At 36.8% G+C, this 21,657-nt stretch overlaps 2 protein-coding genes across 3 annotated transcripts; one reads left to right on the top strand and one right to left on the bottom strand.

The window, feature by feature from the left end:
* The first annotated feature begins 1,713 nt into the window (after positions 1–1,713).
* LOC127420473 (tripartite motif-containing protein 16-like) lies at positions 1,714–10,632 on the top strand. The gene is made up of 8 exons (XM_051662798.1): positions 1,714–2,309; positions 2,852–2,947; positions 7,244–7,369; positions 7,685–7,792; positions 8,178–8,334; positions 8,642–8,695; positions 8,908–8,961; positions 9,107–10,632. Exons 1-8 carry the CDS (start codon positions 1,743–1,745, stop codon positions 9,649–9,651), a joined length of 1,707 nt encoding a protein of 568 aa, XP_051518758.1. The 5' UTR covers positions 1,714–1,742; the 3' UTR covers positions 9,652–10,632.
* Positions 10,633–11,004: 372 nt separating this feature from the next.
* Positions 11,005–17,270, bottom strand: LOC127420481 (NF-kappa-B inhibitor beta-like). Of its 2 annotated transcripts, none has more exons than XM_051662820.1 (6): positions 16,407–17,270; positions 16,159–16,276; positions 15,105–15,309; positions 14,884–14,972; positions 13,072–13,290; positions 11,005–12,970 (listed from the first exon to the last, which is right to left on the bottom strand). In XM_051662820.1, the coding sequence occupies exons 1-6, from the start codon at positions 16,868–16,870 to the stop codon at positions 12,926–12,928; spliced, it is 1,140 nt and encodes a 379-aa protein (XP_051518780.1). In that variant the 5' UTR covers positions 16,871–17,270; the 3' UTR covers positions 11,005–12,925. The 2 variants fall into 2 exon arrangements, with proteins under 2 accessions (XP_051518780.1, XP_051518771.1); XM_051662811.1 differs by having other exon boundaries at positions 13,060–13,290; positions 16,407–17,267.
* Positions 17,271–21,657: the final 4,387 nt, after the last annotated feature.

The following is a 21,657-nucleotide window of genomic DNA, read 5'->3' as shown; positions in this document are numbered from 1 at the left end:
AATACGAATGTACACAATGTCTGACACGTCTGCATTACACATCCAGGTACTTGCATGTCTTAAATTCGTATGAATTCATATGTACGAATGAACTTTCATACAATTTCTTCTCAGCAGAAAAATAGTTTTTTTTTTTTTTTTTTTATCAAATCCAATGGCTACAGATATTTAACATTTCCAAAGACGTAAAGTTTGAAATATTAAAGTAACATGCATAAATCATTATTTGTTGAAGCTATAGATAACAAGCTGTACAAAGCTTTATAAATGTCTATGTAAATGCACATCAATCTCATATATAGAGAATGACAAATGGCAAAAAGTACCTACTCTAAAAACCTCAAAAGATGTTCATGCACAGTAAATGGTTTGCGTTCTGGAGGAAAGTACTGAAAGATCTGCTTTTAAATGAAAGCATTAATATATGAGTATCCAAAATATTAGTTTTACCGAATCAAGTTCCAGTATCAATATGCCCACATATGTTTGGTGAACATTTTCACTTACTTTTTCACATCACTGTAATAAAAACAAATAGGAGCAAAGAAAATAAATAAATATTCTTTTTTTATTTCACCTACCAATTGATTAAAAGAAAGACTGCAGTGGATACAAGCAATTCAGCAACAAGATGATATGGCTCACCTATCGAATCACACATTTGAACGTGTTCAGTATATGTTTGAATTAGACTTAATTACTTAATTAAAGTAATATAAGTAAGCTTGTTTAGTCTAATGGTACCACTTTCCCCCAAACTGAGCTGTTGCCCAGATATACTGTATATGACACATTGTCAACTCTATCATACTGAAAGGAATATCCGTCATCATCAGCAAACTGTTTAAATTGTTGAAAACTATTTTAAACTATTCAAACTATTTTAAAATTATGTTAAATTTAGTCATTTTGTCATTTTATTTATTTCTTTCTTACTTTCTTGCTCTAGTTTTCTCTTGTTGTTTTGCTTATTCCCTCTTTCTTTTATTTTAACTGACCACATCAAAGGTTCCCAGTTTGGTTTACATCTCCAACAAAAAGTTTTAAGTCTGATACTTGATTGCAGAACCATCAGGACAATTTGACCTTGACATATGTGTGTGTATTCAGGCACTGTCTACCTGTATGATACTTGGTCACTACCTGTATGTTACTGAGTGTTTACAGTAAACTCTGTGCTGTTCTGTCCCTCTAGTTTGCTCACACAGAAAGCAAGACTAGACAAATTTACTTCAACCATTTTCCATATTTACAGACAAAACACAGTTTCACATTTCCCTGCAGTGCATGTGTTCTTAGAGCTAAGACAGCCAAGAGAAAAGGCTCTTGGCTGTCTCTGCGATTTTATTTGTTAAAATTTGCTTGCATTGACATTTGCTATAATTCTGTAATTGTTTTTGTTATGTTAAGATAATGGCTAATTTTGGATGTGAAAATAAGTATTTATGCCATGTAAAACTGAATAAATGTAATGTTACAAAACAAATCTGTAATTGTGCTCTGAGTGACCTCCCGGAACAGCTCAAGATTCATGTGCTTATACAGCCCAATGTAACACTTAAAGTCCAGTTAAAGTCCTTACTATGACCTTTATAAGCAGTACTGACATGCTCATTACAGTTCAGCACCAAAGAGCCCCAACCTCCACCCTCCTGTTCTGAATCTATAAATAGAGGTGTTTGTGTTCCTGCCTCAGTTGCTTTTTCAATTCACTTGTCCTTCTCACCTCTTTCTTTTGGAATATGGCAGAATCAGACTACCTTGACTACACCTGCCCTCTCTGTGCAGACAGCCAGCGAGACCCTGTGACCATCCCCTGTGGAGACACTTTCTGCCTGGAGTGCATTAAAATCTACTGGGACCATTCTGACCACCTTGGTGTGTACAGTTGCCCACAGTGCCAGGCGACTTTCACTCCTCGCCCCATTCTAAGACGTAACGTACCCAATGTGGGCAATCCTGAGCCTCGCCCACCCTTGCGAGAGCTCACCCCATTTCCATACATCAAACGGGATACACTCTGTGATTTCTGTACTGGTCGGCGGAGCAGAGCAGTGAAGTCGTGTCTGATGTGTCTGGCATCTTACTGTGAGACACACATCAAACCTCACTATGAGTCTGCCACATTTAAACGACACAAACTGGTGGACGAGACAGGACATCTGGATCGGAAGATCTGTCCACAGCATGAAAAAGGGTTAGAACTTTTCTGCCGCTCAGACCAGATGTGCATCTGTGTTCTTTGTACGGTAAGAGAACATCGCAGCCATAACATTGTCAGCGCAGACGATGAACGTGCAGAGAAACAGGTGAGATGTAAAAGAGTTTATGATTTTTATGAAAACTAATGACTATCCTTAATGGGATAGTTCACCCAAACATTTCAATTCTGTCATCACCCTCTTGTTGTTCCAAACCTATATGATTTTCTTCTGGGGAACACAAAAGTAGATGTTAGTCACAATCACCATTCAATATAATTGCAATTTTGTTTTCCATACAAAGAAAGTGAATGGTTACTGAGGCTGTCATTTTGCCTAACATCTCATTCTGTGTTCCACGGAAGAAAAAAAATCATACGGGTTTGGAACAACATGAGGGTCAGTAAATGATGACATTCATTTTTGGGTGAACTTTCCCTTTAACATCAACAACATAAAACTGCATTTTATTGCTCAATATCACACTATTCAAACATTCTTATGTAAGGCTAACTCTAATTGAGAATGAACACTACTCTGAGTATTATTCATCTACCTGTGTAAATATTTCGTCAAGCATACTGTTCTTCTAATGAAGCAATGAACCCAAATCTCTCTGTTTCTGCATGTTTGTTTGTGTGTGTTTATAGAAAGTCTTGGTGGTGACTCAGACAGAGGTTCAGCACGTTATTCAAGATCGAATGAAAGAACTGCAAGAACTCACACACAACGTAGATGTTCTCAAGGTTAGTCCAATCAGGACTATGGAGAGTTCAGAGGAAGCTTTGTGACAATATATTTCTCACTTTGTGTAATTTAGGTGTAATTACAGCACTATAATTCTCACATTTAATAAATATCCTAAATTACAAACCAAACCCTAACCTGAACCCAAAAATCCAATCACAGTATTGGACATGGCCAAAACCTCCATAGCATTTTTTTTTTATTGCATTTAGCAGTGACTGATCCTTAAAATGTTACCTTTGGTCCCACCAGTATTGAATATTTGGTTACATCCTTGATATTAGCCAAATATCATCCATGTATAATATGTTGTTAAATGCAACAATTTAACAGTCTGTAGAATTGCATGTACTCAAGGTACCAACATGATGTAACTGTTATTGTCACAAATTCAAAGTAAACAAGCAGCTAACTATAAAAAATACAATAATAAGTACAGTAACAAGTTCTCAACTTTATCAAAAGCAAAACAGCATTGAGTATTTGTTGGTCAATGTGAATCTTGGTTAGAAATGCACCTAGTATTTATTTGCACTTTAAACATTATTTAAAGGAATAGTTCACCTCAGAATAGAAATTCTCTCATCATTTACTCACCCTAATGCCACCCCAGATGTGTATGACCTTATTTTTTCTGCTGAACACAAAGATTTTTAGAAAAATATCTCAGCTCTGTATAGGTCCATACAATGCAAGTCCAAAAATCACATTTAGGTAGTAATATAGTAATTCATAAGGCTCCAGTGGTTAAATCTATATCTTCAGAAGTGATATGATAAGTGTGGGTGAGAAACAGATCAATATTTAAGTCCTTTTTTTACTATAAATTCTCCTCCCTGCCCAGAAGATGCGATATGCACGAAGAATGTGAATCGCCAAAATCAAAAGAAGAAGAATGTGGAAGTGAAAGTGGAAGTGGAGCTTGATAGTAAAAAAAGGACTTAAATATTGATCTGTTTCTCACTCACACCTATCATATCACTTCTGAAAAGATTTATTTAACCACTGGAGTTTTATGGATTACTTTTATGCTGCCTTTATTTGCTTTTGGAGCTTCAAAATGTTGGTATCCATTCACTTGCATTGTGAGGACCTACAGAGCTGACTATTCTTATAAAATTCTTTATTTGTATTCTGCAGAAGAAATAAAGTCATACACATCTGGGATGGCATAAGGGAGAGTAAATGATAACAGAATTTTCATTTTATCCCTTTAAGCAGATAATCTTAGATTTTTACTTTAGTTGATAATGAATCATAACATTACACCTTTAACTTTAAATATAACAGTTATCTGTGTTTTATTTAATCTGCAACTCATCGCGGGTGTCCTCGGTCCTTTAAAGTAAATGGTCCTTTAGTAAACGCGGTAAGTGCAATAATTTTCTGAATAAAGGCTTTAAATGCATTAAAGTTATTTAAATGTGATTAAAATTTTATAATTTTTGGTTTTAAATTACATGCAGGATTGGGAGGGTTATTTTTGAAATGTATTCCACTACAGATTACAGAATACATGCTGTAAAATGTAATTTGTAACATATTCCGTTAGATTACTCAAGGTCAGTAAAGTATTCTAAATACTTTGGATTACTTCTTCAGCACTGGTAGATTTTTTCACTTGTTTTGACTATAAAAACTCTGCCAGTACAGTAAGACAAAATACACGTTAAAAATACATTCTCTGAAAAACCTAAATATCTTATGCAGTGTTGTTTCTAAAACAAGATCAATCAAACTGATCTTGTTTTAAGGATTTTTAGATGTTTTTACAGGAAAACAATACAAAAATTATTATCAAGAATATGATTTTTGCCCTAATATCAAAGGTCTTACTAGAAAAAAAGAAATTATGATTCAATGTGAATTTTCTTGATCGTGCCTGGTAACGTGCATGTAAAATGGCTAGAAATAACATTTTAGCTTAGCGTAAAGCTGACAAATTACACAAGGTTAATTTCTATTTCTTGTGCTCCAAACTTACTTCAAACTTACTTCTCTGTCTGCTCGTATGAATGTAACACTTCATAAGAAAGTGTTTCACCGCTGTTCAAATGCACTTTGGATCGCATCATTTATATGTATAAATGTTTTCCATCTGAAAGGACTAAATATTAAATGAAACAAATGACAATAAAATGCAAAGTGATCTCTTCAGTAATCAAAACACTTTTTGAATGTAACTGTATTCTAAATACCAATGATTTAAACTGTAACTGTAGTGGAATACAGTTACTTATATTTTGTATTTTAAATACGTAATCCCGTTACATGTATTCTGTCACTCCTCAACCCTGATTATATGTTTCTAAGTTCACACAGTTCAAGACAAACATTGTGTCTGTATTGCTAGCAATTTGCATATTTCAGTCATCTTTTCTTTCTGTTTTGTGCTGTCTCAAAGAAAAGAGAAGTATAATTTGAATTTCTTTTAATCACTGATGTATCCATAAAATTAAGTGACATCAGCTGGCTTACTAAAATATAATATACAAAATTATTTACAGTCCTCAAGTTGTCCCTCATTGTTATTGGGAAAAATATCATAAAAGTAGTCCATACAACACTAAGGTTTCTATGGCCCCAGAAAACTTGGAATATAGTGCACTTGTCAAATGGACTATTGTTATGATGTCTTTATGAACTTTTAATAACGATTTATAGTATTTGTCCTTTTTGAAACTTGACAGCTGCTGCTCACTATAAACTGTTATTGTATGGAATAGAGCTGCTTAAAATATATATTTTTATGTTCCAAGAAAAAACCCAGCATATGGGTTTTGAACAACATAAGGGTGAGTAAATGAGTGAGTAAAAATACATTTTCTATTTTTAGGTGAACTACTCCTTTAACTGGTGACTCTTTTTTGAGCACAAACCTGACAAGACATACTCAAAATAAAACGGTCTTTTTTAAAAGTAGACTCTTAGGAGATGATGTACAAAATTCAGAATTAATTAAATACATAAAGATAAAGAAATTATTTAGAAAATCTTAAATTGGTTGTTAATTATTACCTAATAATATTTGCACTAAAAATATATAACACTGTCCTTTTCACAACAACCTAAAAACTCAATGGAAGCCACAAGTCACAGTTCTAATCTGAGGATGAAAATGTTCTACTTTGTGTTTTATCAATAATTTGATAAAATCTGGCCATATCTGATTATTGGTAAATATATATTGTATATTGTAATTGTGAAAAAGATGAACGCATTAATTTTTCTTAATCATGATTACAGATTTACTGTTAATACAGCATAAACACTTGTTGGAAGGACGGAACCTTTGCGATGTGTCCGACCGGAGTCAAAACAAACACACACACAGAAGTGATTCAGTGTCAGTGATGAAGTGATGGGAAAAGGAGCTCTTAACGCCATTTGATGTACAAAACTAGCCTAGATGGGACTTTTGACAGAAATCAAGTATTTTTCAGCCTAAGTAAGGTGCATTTTAATTACCACAGAAGCACACCAAGTCTTAACTCTAACCAAAATGCAGAATGAGATGTTTTTGTCTGCTTTTCATGTGAAGTTCAAAGTGGCACTTGACCCTGGCATTGATGCCCTGATGCAAATCATAATCGCGCCTTTACGATTACTGTAACAAGGCGGATAGCCACAGACTACTGGCTGATTAAGATTGTGGAGGATGAGAGTGTAAGAAATTTAGTATCCATTGCAATGAATATGCAACCCATGTAAGGACTATTTCTTTCAATTAGTCAAACTCCCACTTATACTTTGGGAAACGTTAAATATTACTTATTACTATATAGTGCATTTTTTTTTTTTTTTTGTGGAAAATGTTAATAAAGCATTATATTGTTTTGTTTTCTTTCCTAAGAATGAAATAAATGCATTTTGACAGGAAAATAAGTATATTTAAAGTCAAATTTCAGCACTGCGATTAATCCTGATTAACTACGAAAAAGTATGCGATTAATCACGATTTAAAATAAAATTGAATTAACTGACAGCACTACTCAAAACATCAGCAGCTCTCCACACAAAATACCCCACGACAGATCTTTAACAACACAATGTTTCTTCTTCAATATGGTAGAAAGCATTGTAGGGTATTATAAATGGAAAGCAATGAAGATTAATGAATGAATAACAGTAAAAATGAAATGTGCATGTCATGGCAACTGTAATAGGATGATTAACAAGTCAGTGTACAGTGACAGCGTGCATGCAACAAAGTGACTGAGGAACCTTTGGTTTTTAAGGCACTATTTTTTTAAACTGATATTATGATGATATTATTTGCTGCACCTTCTCTTTAGGGAAATGCACAGCGGGCACAGACTGACAGTGATAAAATCTTCAGCGAGATGTTGCAGGCAGTAGAGCGGTGGCATACTGAGATAAGCCAGCTCATACAGGCAAACTTGCAGGCATCCATGGCTCAGGTGTGTGCACATTAGATTCAGGTGTGAATTCATTAAAATCAGTCAAGCATAAATTAATTTAAAAACTCACAGCAGAACTGTAGTCAGCTCCCCTTTTTTTCTAGTGGGAAAACATTTAATATTAATTGTTTTTATCTTTAATTAATTGTTTGTTATAGCCGAGACTCCAGTTTGAATTTCAATTCAATATACAATAAAGTAGAGCATAAACCAAATTTAAACACTGATATGTACAGTATGCATGACTTCTTAACCCCAACTTATTGGTGTATGGCCGGTAGAGGACAAACTGAACCAACTTTAATGTACCTACAGGCTCAGGGCTACATAGAAAGACTTGAACAAGAGATCATGGAGCTTCAGAAGAGAGATGCTGAACTACGTCAGATACTTGACACAGAGGACAACATCCATTTCCTGCAGGTACAGAAATTTAAGCATATATTATAGTCACTTATACACACATTTAAATAATAAATCAAATAGAAATATTTGATAGAAATATATAGAAATATTTAAGGGCTCAGATAGAACCACAAATGGTCTTTTCTATGGTCTGTGGTCCTCAGCCCATGTTATTACATTGAGTTTACGTATAGCCTTGATTAAATGTGTAGTTTTATCATTATTTATTATTATGTTAACAAGCTATTGTCTTTAGCTTGAATGTTAATTAGTTTCAATTAAAAGGCTAGTCTGACTGGGTGTTTAAATTCTGGACCATTAAACATTTTCCTGTGACATTAATGATGGGGAATTAACTTAACAAAGATTCTGTTTTCTGTTAATGTCTTCCTTATTTAAGTAGAATTTCCCCACACTGTCTGTTGCTCCGGAGCCCATGGTGCCCAAAGTGCATATAAACCCAGAGTTTTCCTTCAGTGAGATTACCAAGACTGTCTCTGACATGAAAGAACACCTGGACGACATCTGCAAAAAAGAGCTGGGAAACATTTCCAAACGAGGTTACTATAAAACTAACAACCTCATGAAATACTACAGCTTTTAACCACTGCGAAACGGAGGAAAAGACATGAATTTGTCATTTTTATTTTTTGTGTAGCTTTCTTAGTTACACAACACACACAAAACTTTGTAACAGTTAAGAAGAAATGGTATTACTCAAAGTATGTCCAAAATATAATAAGTACTACCCTTGTGGTTCAGAATAAATTATGTATGTGAAGGAAAACAATGATGGCCGTATCTTGCACATAAAGCTATGTGTTTTATCCACTGTTCATTCATACATTTGCATTGGTTTCATTGTAGTGAGTGACACCTCTGTCTTTATCCTGATTCCAAGGTCTGGAGGACGTTTGAATGGTAAGAAGAATTTCCTTTAGAATAAAATAAAGAGAGTAGAACAAAGTGTGCAACAGCACAAATTGTGGTCATTTATGTTCTGAGGTGATGATCCGCACACAGATGATACACTTCTAACACTTTCTAACACTTTATTATATGTTTGGGGAAAACACTGACGTTTTGGCACTTAGGCCTTCCTCATTTATGTACTACTTACTCTATATTTTTAGCTCCGCTAAGAGCTGACTTCCAAGAGCCTAAAACCAGATTGGATTTCCTCAGATGTAAGTCAATGGACAATTCCACAGCATTAATCTAATTATCTTTTTATAATATGATCATTCTCTCCACTTTGGAACATTTTAGATCCATTTCCCTTCTATATTTTTGTGTATTTTGAGCCTCTTTTCTCACTCTCTCATTTCACAGATTCTTGTAAACTGACATTTGATCCCAACACAGCCTATAAAGAGCTAGTCCTTTCAGATGGGAATCGCCAGGTGATCCGTAAACGAACAACCCAGTTTTACCCAGATCACCCAGAGCGGTTTGATGGGTTTTGCCAGATCCTGTGCAAGGAGCCAGTCAGTGGATTGCGACATTACTGGGAGGCAGAGTGGAGTGGAGAATTTTCCATCGGTGTTGCGTACAAGAGTATCAGCCGCAAAGGTAAGAACTCGAACAGCCTTCTGGGATACAATGATAAATCCTGGAGCCTCCTATGCTCAGACTCTGGATACTCTGCCTGGCACAATAAGATGGATAAAGATCTGCCGGGTGCAGTTCATGCCTCACGGATCGGTGTTTACCTAGATTATGCCGGAGGTTCTGTGTCCTTTTATGCTGTGTCTCAGACAATGGAGCTTATCCACAAATTTCAGACCAAGTTCTCAGAACCGCTGTATGCTGGGTTTGGCGTTGGATCATCTGTAACTCTGTGCGTGCTGGAGAAGATCTACAGAACATCCCACTGAACTCTGAACAGACCTTTGACCCAGAGCTCTGTAATAGTTTAATGAGATAGAAGCTTGGAAGTGTCAACAGGCCTTGGCAGAAATTGAGTAATCTATATTTTTGTATAGACTTTAAATCATATCTGAAAATTATATGAAAAATCATATTTTATTTAAGAACACACTTTATCAGTGGGGATGGTGGAGGGGGTCACTTAACTGAACTTGGTATTCCATTCTTAATACTCTCATCATGTTAGAACTGATGCATGGTGGGTAGTGCACATGCTCACAACAAATAAACAACAATTGATTCAGGTGATACAGGTTTGAATCTTGTCCCGATTGGATTACCCATCTCTCTCTCCAACAGTTTCTTATTTCTTTTAATTGGTCATGTCCTGGAAAGACAGTAAAAAGCCCATAATTATAACAGGCTTTATTCTTTATTGACTGTATTGCACTGCATTATTTATATTTATATCAATTTATGTTATGGTATAGTGCACCCAAAACTGAAAATTCTGTCGTCATTTACTCACCCTTATGTTGTTCCAAACTTGTAAGAGTTTCTTTCCTTTGTGGAACACAAAAGGAGATGTTAGGCAGAATTGCAACCTCAGTCAATATTCACTTTTATTGTATGGGGGGAAAAAAAGATGTGTAGTAAAGTGTGACTGAGGTTTGCTCCTTCACTAGCCAGTTTTAAATCGGCACTTAAATCTTAATTGTTCTCTCTGGGTTTTGATTAAGATTAGTTTAAGGGTTTTATGTTGAAGTTTTCTGATTGTATTTTATTTAATGCTTTCTTTTTATATGTTCAACGTTTTATTGTACAGCACTTTGGCACAACTCTGTTGCTTTTAAATGTGCTATAGAAATACATTTTGACTTGACTTGACTGAGGCTGTAAGCCCATAACATTCTCTTTCACTTTATTTCACATTTACAAAGTGAAAGTGGAGATTTATGGAAATAAAGGACTTAAATATTGATTTCTCACCCACACCTATCATATTGCTTCTGAAGATATGGATTTTACCACTGGAGTCTTATAGATAACTTTTAACCTTTATGTGACTTTTAGAGCTTTAAAGGTCTGGCCACCTTTCACTTGCAATGTGTGGACCAACAGAGCTGAGATATTCTTCTAAAAATCATTGTTTGTCTTCTGCAGAAGAAAGTCATACATCTGGGATGGCATGGGGGTGAGTTACTGATTAAATAATTTTAATATTTGGGTAAACTATCCCTTTAAGGTGGCTCAAAGTGTTCATTTAACAAGATCAATGATTTAATCAAATACCATTTAAGAATTGCATGTGTGTATAAAAGAGGAGACCAGATTGGTTTAAACATCACAAAGTAGGCCAATCTATTCAGGATGTTCTCTTTTGAACGAAGCTCAGAGTATATTACAAAAACTGCAACAAGCTACATACACTTTATTCTGCTATCTTAAGCTTTGTGTTCAGAAAAAACAGAAAATACATCAGCATTAAGAGGGGTCTGTTTAACTATGTGAGTGATAATAATCATGTGAAAATGATTCAGATCTTCTCATAATTTAAACTTGTCTGTTTATTGTACATTTGAATGGTTTCTAATTCGTGGTTGGAGTTTTTCAAACCACATCACTCATCACCAAGTAAAGAGAAATATGTACAGGAGAGAAAGATCTGTCACACTGCAGCCTGTTTCTTTATACATGGATAAGATACATTCAAATGTAAACCAAGATGCTTTCAAAATCAACTGCAAATCTCTACCTTTAAGACATTTATATCCTTGTTTAATCCAACATGAATTCTCCTTACTCTATGATCTCTCTTTTCTGTCTATCCCCGCTTGATACTCTGGCCTGGTTTCCTAAACTGAACAAGGTCAAGCCTGACCTTTTCCAATGACATGTTCTCAATGGACAAATAACCATCAATCTTTAAATTTAAAACAGGATTACACTTATTCTGTCAACAGTATATGGTCAACTCACAGAGGACAAGTACAGGCTGATCAGGACCCCTAATTTAAAATATCTGTACTAATTTGAAAAAAGCAGTATCAGCAGTAGCAGATACAATATCACCAACAGAGGGCACCAATCATCCTCAGCTAAAAATATCCTTTCTTACCCAAACAAAACAGAAAATAGGTGACTGGAAATGTCCACAATCATCATGCCATCACACAGATCCCCATTCACCACTTTTATATCAATTGCAAAAATTAGTTGTGTATTTTAAATCAAGTAATGTGCCAAAAATACAAACTCTGTTGTCATGTTTTTGATGATGTAATTTGGAATGTTTATTGGATGCATTACACTTCAAACAATATCATAGTTTGACTGTTAATTGAATCTCAGATATGAACACCCCATCATCTAGAATTTAGGTCTGATTCTGTTTCTTTGCATTTAAATTGTGAGTTTGTTATAAAATGGCTTGTTGTATTATGGGATTCAGTGTTGTTGTTAAGATGACTGTATCTCTTGAGGGTGCAGTAAACACTTTCATTGTAGTACATATTTATATTTGCGTTGGTACGCATAAAAAAAACACCGTCTCTGGTCTACTGTCCATCCAACATATCCACCTCTTGTGTATCTCATGTCTACCACCCCTAAGCCCCATTATAAGACAACAACAAAAATCCACTGTAAATAAACACAATGGATAGTTGGAAAGGTTGTCACCATAGAAATTGTGACACTGCACTTGATAAAAACAGCCAATATTAGGTACAAAAGTCATAAGTAATAACCAGTTTATTAAAAACCTTTCTTTTTCGCTTAATTTCCTCACCTTAATCCTGCTAATAAATTTGTTTTAAAAATAAAGAATAAAAGCCACTGTTTTATTCAGGAAGATCAACACATTTTGTGGCTATAATGAATCTTCCCACTAATCAGAGTATCACAGTCATGCCACTCATGTGCAGCGTGCAAGGAGTTTGGTATATTCTAGGGATTAGGTTCTTAATTATGCACATAAAATGAGCCAATGAGATGTTTTACTAAATGGAAAGCTGCCTCCATTTTTGTAGTTTTTATCTACTTTTAAAAGGCTCAAATAACCTGGATCCTCCATGACTACAGACTTTTAAAACAGAACAGCTCAATAGACTTATATCAGCCTGAATCCAAACCAGCATACGGAGATCATACTGTACCTTAAAACGAATAACACGCACAAACAGACACAGACACACAGTAGCATTTTCCACATACACTCAAACACCACAATCTTTCAGCTGGAATTAAAAGCGTCTAAAGCTAGAGTAGTGTCCGTTCCAGCTACAGCACCCGCTGTCCATTAATGATGACGTCATCAAACTCCTCCTATGAACAGTACAGAGAAACAATGAGCACTGAAGCAAACCATTTTTACACATTCTGTGTTGGTGAATGTGTGTTGATTTGCCTCTAACCTCCTCACTCACTCTGTACTCCTCTTCATCCTCCTGTGTGTATGTGGCACCATTGGCACTAAGTAGGGCCTGCACCTCTTTGTTAGGTCTGTAGAGGGCACAATAGAGTGGGGTGTGGCCTGCGTAAGAGCGCTGATTCACCACTGCACCAGCACTCAATAGTAACTCCACTACTGCTGACCTCTGACCTTCCACCGCCCAGTGCAATGGAGACCGACCTGACCCCAGATCCTAAGGAAAAACTCAAAGAGAATGACTAATTAATAGGGGCGTAACGGTTTATCGTGGCATGATATATCGCGGTTCAAAAATGTGACGATGCGCATTGTGGAGATGGGACGTTTGAAAAAAAAATTCTGTTCAATTCCATACTTCCTATGCCTACGTAACGCGGGTATTCAAATGGAAAATCGCTTCATTGCACACAAGGAGCTCTACAATATGATTGCACACTAGCAGGCACTAGTGTTGTATGATGAGTTCGGCTAAAACTACGAAAACTGAAACTGAAACCAGCAGCAATAGAGACACATGCCTTTTCAACGTGAGGGATTGAATGTCCGTTTGAAGCACGAGTGATCTGCTCTGACTGTGTGAGAGAAAATTAAAGTTTACAGAGGTTTAATGAGAGTGCCATATTAATCTACTATAAATAGGGGCCTGGGTAGCTCAGCGAGTATTGACGCTGACTACCACACCTGGAGTTGCGAGTTCGAATCCAGGGTTTGCTGAGTGACTCCAGCCAGGTCTCCTAAGCAACCAAATTGGCCCAGTTGCTAGGGAGGGTAGAGTCACATGGGGTAACCTCCTCGTGATCGCTATAATGTGGTTCGCTCTTGGTGGGGAGTGTGGTGAGTTGTGCGTGGATGCTGCGGAGAGTAGCGCGAAGCCTCCACACGCACTGTCTCCGCGGTAACGTGCTCAACAAGCCACGTGATAAAATGCACGGATTGACGGTCTCAGACACAGAGGAAACTAAGATTCGTCCTCCGCCACCTGGATTGAGATGAGTCACTATGCCACCACGAGAACTTAAGAGCGCATTGGGAATTGGGCATTCCAAATTGGGGAGAAAAAGGGGAGAAAATAAAAATACAAAAAAATAAAAAAATCTACTATAAATAATGCTAAATATTATGTATAATAATGCTACTGGACTATAATCCTAATATCAAATGTCATGTCTAATTTGATTTCATCAGTAAATTGTCATTATTTAACTGGATAAGCATGCACTTCCATTAAATATGCATTTTTGAAAAGAATATTTAGATGTAATCAGAGACAATATTATTTTAGAAAAATACCATTCTAATTTAAAATATTTTAAATGTATGTAATCACTAACAGTGTGTATGCAGCATATGTATCTTGTATTCTGTATTTTCAGAATTATTAGCTAATATTTCCAGTTGGTGTCACCACTGCCCTGTTCTGGGCTGATTTTTAGTCGCAGTACATCTCTGATGGATCATTTAGCAATTTTAAGAACAGTACTTTTAGCTACCTTTTAAAGGAAAGGATCTGTTTGCACATGTATTTAAAGTAGCCTAATAATAAAAAAAATAAAAAAAAAACTTTAAATCTTAACTTTTCTTGATTCAGGCTTAATTTAAAGAATAGTGAACCCAAACGAACCGTGAGTTCAGTATCGTGAACCAAACCAAGTCAAGTGAATCGTTACAGCCCTATTGATTAACCAAAAAAAAGCTCCAATAAAAAAAACTTTGAACAATTAAAAAGATATCATATGACTAAAGAGGGAACTTATATTCTGTTAAAAAAAGTGGCTTTATTTTTAGTTTAATGGTATTCGCCTCTCACCCGCTGATTGGCATCTGCCCCTGCCTCCAGCAGCATTCGGATGATGTCACAATTACCCTTCAGCACGGCCAGGTGCAGTGCACTCACACCTTAAAGAGAGATGGAGAGTGAAGAAGCCATTGGAAAAGATAGACAGGTACACTGATGAAAAGAATGAGATGAACAATATTAAACCAAGAGGGCCAAAACAAGTTTTTTTTAATGCATATTAGTGTTTGTACCTGCATAATTGGTGATGTTCAAGTGCTCTGGAGGGGTTCGTGGGCAGCTGGTCAGCTCTCTCACACACTCTGTGCGAAGCTCTCTTACAGCCAGGTGTAAAGGTGTGTTACCGCCCCTCTCTTGGAGCTCTGCACTGGCCCCACTCCACAAAAGCGCCCGAACACACTCACTCCGGTCTACGATGACTGCTAAATGTAGAGCGGTCTGGCCGAAGAAAGTAGAATGAGGGTGAAGGTGGTGAATGGATACTAGGGATGGGTAAAATATTGATTTTCCGATGCATGGCGATCTTCATTTGAACAATCTTGATATCGATTCTTAAATCCCAAGATCTATCTTTTACTCTATGTGCAACTCTTTACTACAATAAGAGGAAATCACTCCCATTTTCAACCAAATTTCACGCTATGCAACTAAAATGTATATATTTGGCAACTGGCTGGTAAATGTTTAGATTTCACTCACCGGTGATTGTGTAGTATAGTGGTGGAGTATTCAGCAGCGAGATCCTTTCACTGCATGTTGAGAGTAAAAGTTGTTCCATGTAATGTGTGTCCAAAGACGAGATCCACGTGACCCATTTGTCATTGAATAATGTCTCTTTTAATACCCTGTCTGTTCTCTATAGTCAGTTGTTGATCATAAACAACAAAAAATAAACATTTTTATAAACATAATTATAATCGTGCATGGCACAAATAAAGCCATTCGAGTCTCTCTCATGAACATGCGCTAATTAAAAGACGCTGTTTACAGAAATGCAGGGTTTTCTTAAAAAGACAGTACCGGTTTTAGCATGTGTAAAAATTTATATTTTCGTAATGTACCTAGTTAGAAGGTCCTCTGTATAAATTAACAGCATTAGCTGGGAGATCATTTCTTACATAAGCACGCACAAGGGACATTATAACTGAAATATATACCCATATGAATCGATATCAAATTGGAATCGAATCGAGAGCTTGCGAATCGGAATCGGGAAATCTGTATCAATACCCAGCCCTAATGGAAACGTAACACACATACGGACTCACACGCAGGTGTGCCATTTACCTGGCCAAGGTCATTTTGGATGTCCAGGTAAGGAGTCCAGCTATTGTCCCCAGCAATTTCTTCAAGCAGGTACTGAACAAAGCCCCACTGCTCATGAATCAGCGCCAAATGGAGAACCCTGAGAAACAAAAAGAAAGCAAACAGTCAGTCCAGGAAATTCCCAATAGCCTAAGAGTTGATACTGACACCTGAGTACATGCATTAAAGTAATACCTGTCCAGGTGATCAGAAAAACTGGATAAACTTACGTGTCACCATCCTCTGACAGAAAGTTGAGCGTGTTGAAGATCTCTTCCCTCCGCTGCCGACCCTCCTCAGGGTTTGACACATTAAGTCTATCTGTACCTGCAGGCTCACTCAGGATCATAGTACCGATCCCGTCGGACAGACTCCCCATGACCGCATCAACGTTAATCGAGTCCTCGATGGCAGAATCAAGCCTTTCTCCGCCGCCAATTGACAAACAGTCTACAGGTGTCTTCTTTTGGAACTCATCTGGCGGACCAGGTGTCCATATCTGCTCGCCCTCGGTGTAAGAAGTAAAGGGACCCTCAAAACCGAGTCCGACTCCGCTTAAGGAGTCCAGCCCGCTGTCGCACCAGTCCTCCGGGACAGCGTCCAAGGCCCCCCGTTTCTCCATCGTGTCGTAGCTCGGTCCAGGCCGTGCATACTGTCTACGAGGTTCATCGTGAATATCTTGCGTCCCCTCCATTTATATCTCAATCGGCCGTTTTTATTTTGTCAACCGCAGCGAGAGAAACTGCCTTTGCTGACAAACAACTATCTAAGCGACGAGGTGCACCGTTTTCGCTTCTATCCAGACGGATTCGGTCTGACACTGTTGATGTTTTCAGGGGAAGATGAGCTTTTTCTGGACGAATTCCCAAACAACAGCGGCACGCGCCGTAGCACAAGCCTCAGATTCCCTCCATGTCCGGAGCATTATAAAACTACAAATTGCTCACAATGTGAGCCGCTTGCTGTTGCCCAGTTTCTTCAGAAAAGTCCGTGTGTCTGCGTAGGTGTTTTCCTGGGGAATTCCCTAAGCCACTTTTGTAACCATACACCATGGAGTACACACGCACTGCGCATGCGTTTTGCTCACCGTCGCAGACACCCTAGGAAGATGCGCATGCGTTGTGCGCGCTTACTCTATAATGGGCCGTTTAGAAGTGATCATCCCTACGGCCCAATTCCTTTACCTACAACTGTGACAGTTTCGAAGGGCTGAAAGGTGTTGGGCTAAAAAATAACGTTAGCTAAGAACCCACCCCTTAAGTCATTTTTTTTTGGAAATTATTTTCGGAACGATTCTACAGCATGGCTATCATTATTGTTCTCCCTTCGAAGTGCCCTACGAAGGCATTAGTAATGCCGTTTGAAACGCAATAATGTATTCTGATGAGCTTGGTCCCATCCCGCTGGTTTATTTGGGAATTTTTAATTTGTTGAAAATTTGCCATCATCTGTCATCAATAACAAGGCACAGACACAGCATTGCATGTTGTAATGACACTGTGTTTTATTTTTTAGTACTATTTATGTGATGTTTGGGCGTGTTAGATTTTGGAATTGCCACTTAATATATATGTATTTACCATTGTTAGAGTATTTTATCGTGTACTTTAAAAGGTGAATTCTTTCTTTTGGTTGAGTCAGTCCAGGCTTTTTTCATAGATGCAGCTTTGTAAAGACAGTGAGTGGCATTTTAATCATATCAGACACCAGGTGGCAGTGTATATTGTAATTTCAGATCTGTGTTCTCTCAGGTAAACAAAGGAATTAATCTTCACCAATTGAAAGGGGGGTGTCATTGTTCATGTCTTCTTTGTCTACTTTTTGTTGTTGTTGTTGTTGTTGTTGTTGTTGTTGTATTAAAATAAGCTGCATTAAAATCTTTCTTTTTAGGATGCAGGGATAGCGGTACATATATTGTTGGAAATATCTTACACACTTAAAATGTGACTTTCAGAAAGTGTGTAGGTTCCTAACCAAGAAGCAAACTGAAAAATGGTTTGAGGCAAGGACATGTTTTCCTGTCCAAAGTAACTCTGCAGCTCAATGGAGTGATGCAAGAAAGAGTAATTGGATGTATAAAGAAGAGGTGTTTTTAAGTTGAGTGTGGGGTGTTATTGGGACTTGAAGGGATAGTTGACATAAAGGAGCTTTATAAAGTCTCTCTCTCTCTCTCTCTCTCTCTCTCTCTCTCTCTCTCTCTCTCTCTCTCTCTCTCTCTCTCTCTCTCTGTGTGTGTGTGTGTAGATTGCAGACTATATCTGCATTGCAGTTTTATTTTCAGCAGGAAAGACTCCTTATGTTATACCTCTTTTAAGAAATACACTCACATACCCATCCATCAACTTCAAGGAAAGAAGAGTGTGAGTGTGAAAGAAAATTTGTTGGATGAATCCCACGAAAACATGTCCAGGTCACATTTCACATTATACACAATCAAAAGAAGAAATATAAGAAATCATTTATTTGAATAATATATAGGAAATGAAGCCTATTTTTATTTTTTATTTTGTTATTTTTACCATTAAAGGAATAATTCACACAAAAATTAAAACGCTCTCATCATTTACTCAATCTCATGCCATCCCAGATGTGTATGACTTTCTTCTGCTGAACACAAACAAAGATTTTTGGAAGAATATTTCAGCTCTGTTGGTCCCCACAATGCAAATGAATGGTGGCTAGAACTCTGAAGGTCCAAAAAGCAGCATAAAAATAATCCATAAGACTTCAGTGGGTAAATCCATATCTTCAAAAGCGATATGATAGGTGTGGGTGAGAAACAGATACAATTTTAAGTCCTTTTTTACTATAAATCTCCACTTTTTTCAAACAAAACAGGCACCACATGTGACTTTCAGATGTGAAAGTGGAGATTTATAGTAAAAAAGGACTTAAATATTGATCTGTTTATCACCCACACCTATCATATTGCTTTTGAAGATATAGATTTAACCACTGGAGTCGTATGGATTACTTTTATGCTGCTTTTATCTGCTTTTTAGACCTTCAGATTTCTGATCACCATTCATTTGCATTGTATGGACCTACAGAGCTGAAACATTCTTCTAAATTTTTTAATTCTTAATTTGTGTTCTGCAGAAGAAAGAAAGTCATACACATCTGTGATGGCATGAGGATGAGTAAATGTTTTTGTATGAACTATCCCTTTAAGATTTTTGTATTGTGACTTTTTCATGACAACTAAACACATTTGCCACTTAAATTTGTTTTGCTGTTTCCCATTATTCTCAAAAGTGATTTTCATTAAATTCTCATTACTGTAATTCAGTCATTTTTACTTTTATTATGTAAAAAATTACTTTAATAGAATTTTGTTAAATTTAAATCAGCATAAATGAATGGCAGTAAAACATACCATACATTAACATAATGTGTCAATACTTTTACTGAAAAATATATATAATTATTTTCCCCCTATTACAGTAATCAGACTGATTTTATTATTATTATTATTATTATTATTGTTATTATTATGATAACAACAGTTTTGGGGGAAATGTGCCTAATTGTATATTATTTTATTAATTGTAAAATATTAATGGTCTTAAAAAAATAGGAAGTTGAATCTACAATTGCTTATTTTATTTTTTTAGATTTTGGGGTGAAATGATTTTATTATAACCTGTTCTCCCCATCCATATTCAAAGGTCCAAGTACCTCCCTGTGTTCCACTGCTCTGTCAATTGCTCATTGCTTGTGTCCTGCTGCCTGTGATCCCTGGGCTGTCTCTTCTCTGTGCTGTACTGTGATCTGTGCTTTGCTCTGTTCTCTGTGCAGTCTTTTGTGCTGTTGTCTGTAATGTGATGGATGTTTGCAGCCTTTGTCAAGAGCAATTAGGAAATAAGATTAGCCTTGCACTTAATTTATGCAGCCTACACAGAGCCCACCTATTGATCTCAGTACTGTGCTATGTGTGCCTCAGGTATTCCTGAGGGAAACATGAAAGATATATGAAAGAGTATCTATATGAAAAAAAAAATCAACAAATTACTAGGGTATTTGTTAGTAACTATTCAGTGTGTGAATGTGTGTGTGTTGTGTGTGTGTGTGTGGGCAGGATTAAGTGGTTTACGAGGACATTTTTTTAGGTTACAAACTGGTAATTACAAGGGTATTATGCTATAAATGTGGTTTATGAGGACATTTCTAGTGTCATCATAATTCAAATTGCTTAAAAAACATACTAAACAATGTTTTATTGAAAATGTAAAAATGCAGAAAGTTTTTGTGAGGGTTAGGTTTAGGGGTAGGGTTAGGGGATAGAATCTATAGTTCATACAGTATAAAAATCATTATTTTTATGGAGAGTCCTCATAAGCAAAGACTCATCAACATGTGTGTGTGTGTGTGTGTGTGTTTGTGTGTGTGTGTGATCACATCTTTAATTCCTAGTCTGACTGCATGCCCATGTGGGTGTGTGTAGGTGGAAAAAATAAGATTCATAAGATTGTGCATGTGTTGTGTGAATATAGGAGAGAGGGAGAGAGAGAGATGGGGTGGTCCAGGTATTATCCTGTCCTGTTCAAATTTGCTCAGGACGATCACACTGATTATTAAAATGGGAGGATGGAGCTGAAGGAGAATCCCTCTTGAGAGGTGGGGTTGGGGTTTGACAAGAGGGGAGGGAGGGAAGGGGAGTGCTGAGCTCCTGCAGCTGAGTTCTGCTGCCACTGCACTTTCCCCAGTCATTCCTCAAGACACATACACACACACACACACACCCCTTTACTCCCTCGCTATAAAGAGTCTCCTAATCTCAGTAACACTCTCCGAACCTGCACTGCAGAGAACTGCACTGCGCTGTATTGAATTAACATTCTCATGCGCACCAGAAAAATACAGTCTACATACAAAAATACATGCCTTCCCCATGTAACTAGAGAATTGTATGTTGAATGCACAAAAGTACATGTTTGTAAATAATATTTGCGTGATATATCATCTTATTGTCTTGTTTACAGCATAAAAAATTGCCTCTGGACTTGGAATAGTAAGGAAAAGAATATTAGCTCGGCCCACACATGCAGGTACCATCACAGTACTGCAGTGAACTCTGAATGCACAGCTGCAAATTAAACAGAATAATTCCACAGTGATTAACCTCCACTTTGCAGGCTGCAATCACCATTTTGTTATTAGACATCCTGATGTGTGTGTGTGTGTCTGTAGGTCAGGTTTTGCCAACAACAAAAATGTCCTCATAAAGGTAGTAAAACCTGAAATCACCTACATTTTGGGGACCAGCCAACAGTCCCCATGAGGAAAATGGCTTTATAACATACTACATAATGTCTCAATGACAATTTAAACATTTTCTGGTTTTCACGGGTAACTGTGATGGTTAGGTGTAGGGGATAGAAAATATATAATCTTATACTTAGGGCTATATCATACCAAGGCAATGAAAAAGTCCATACCATGATCCATGTGTGTGTACGTGTACGTGTATGTGCAGTTAGC

This window comes from Myxocyprinus asiaticus, chromosome 3 (assembly GCF_019703515.2).
Source record: "Myxocyprinus asiaticus isolate MX2 ecotype Aquarium Trade chromosome 3, UBuf_Myxa_2, whole genome shotgun sequence".
In the NCBI taxonomy this organism is placed as follows: Eukaryota; Metazoa; Chordata; class Actinopteri; order Cypriniformes; family Catostomidae; genus Myxocyprinus; species Myxocyprinus asiaticus.
This window is presented reverse-complemented; position numbering and strand designations above follow the sequence as displayed.

Bases quoted from the DNA above. Each gene is read 5' to 3' on its own strand.
- LOC127420473 (XM_051662798.1), top strand. From the start codon at position 1,743: ATGGCAGAATCAGACTACCTTGACTACACCTGCCCTCTCTGTGCAGAC. The intron at 8,696-8,907 runs GTAAGAAGAATT...CTATATTTTTAG, and splicing joins GTCTGGAGGACGTTTGAATG to CTCCGCTAAGAGCTGACTTC. The intron at 8,962-9,106 runs GTAAGTCAATGG...CTCATTTCACAG, and splicing joins CAGATTGGATTTCCTCAGAT to ATTCTTGTAAACTGACATTT.
- LOC127420481 (XM_051662811.1), bottom strand. From the start codon at position 16,870: ATGGAGGGGACGCAAGATATTCACGATGAACCTCGTAGACAGTATGCA. The intron at 14,973-15,104 runs GTACAAACACTA...TCTCTCTTTAAG, and splicing joins GAACATCACCAATTATGCAG to GTGTGAGTGCACTGCACCTG. The intron at 13,291-14,883 runs GTGAGAGGCGAA...GTTTTTCCTTAG, and splicing joins GGGCAGATGCCAATCAGCGG to GATCTGGGGTCAGGTCGGTC.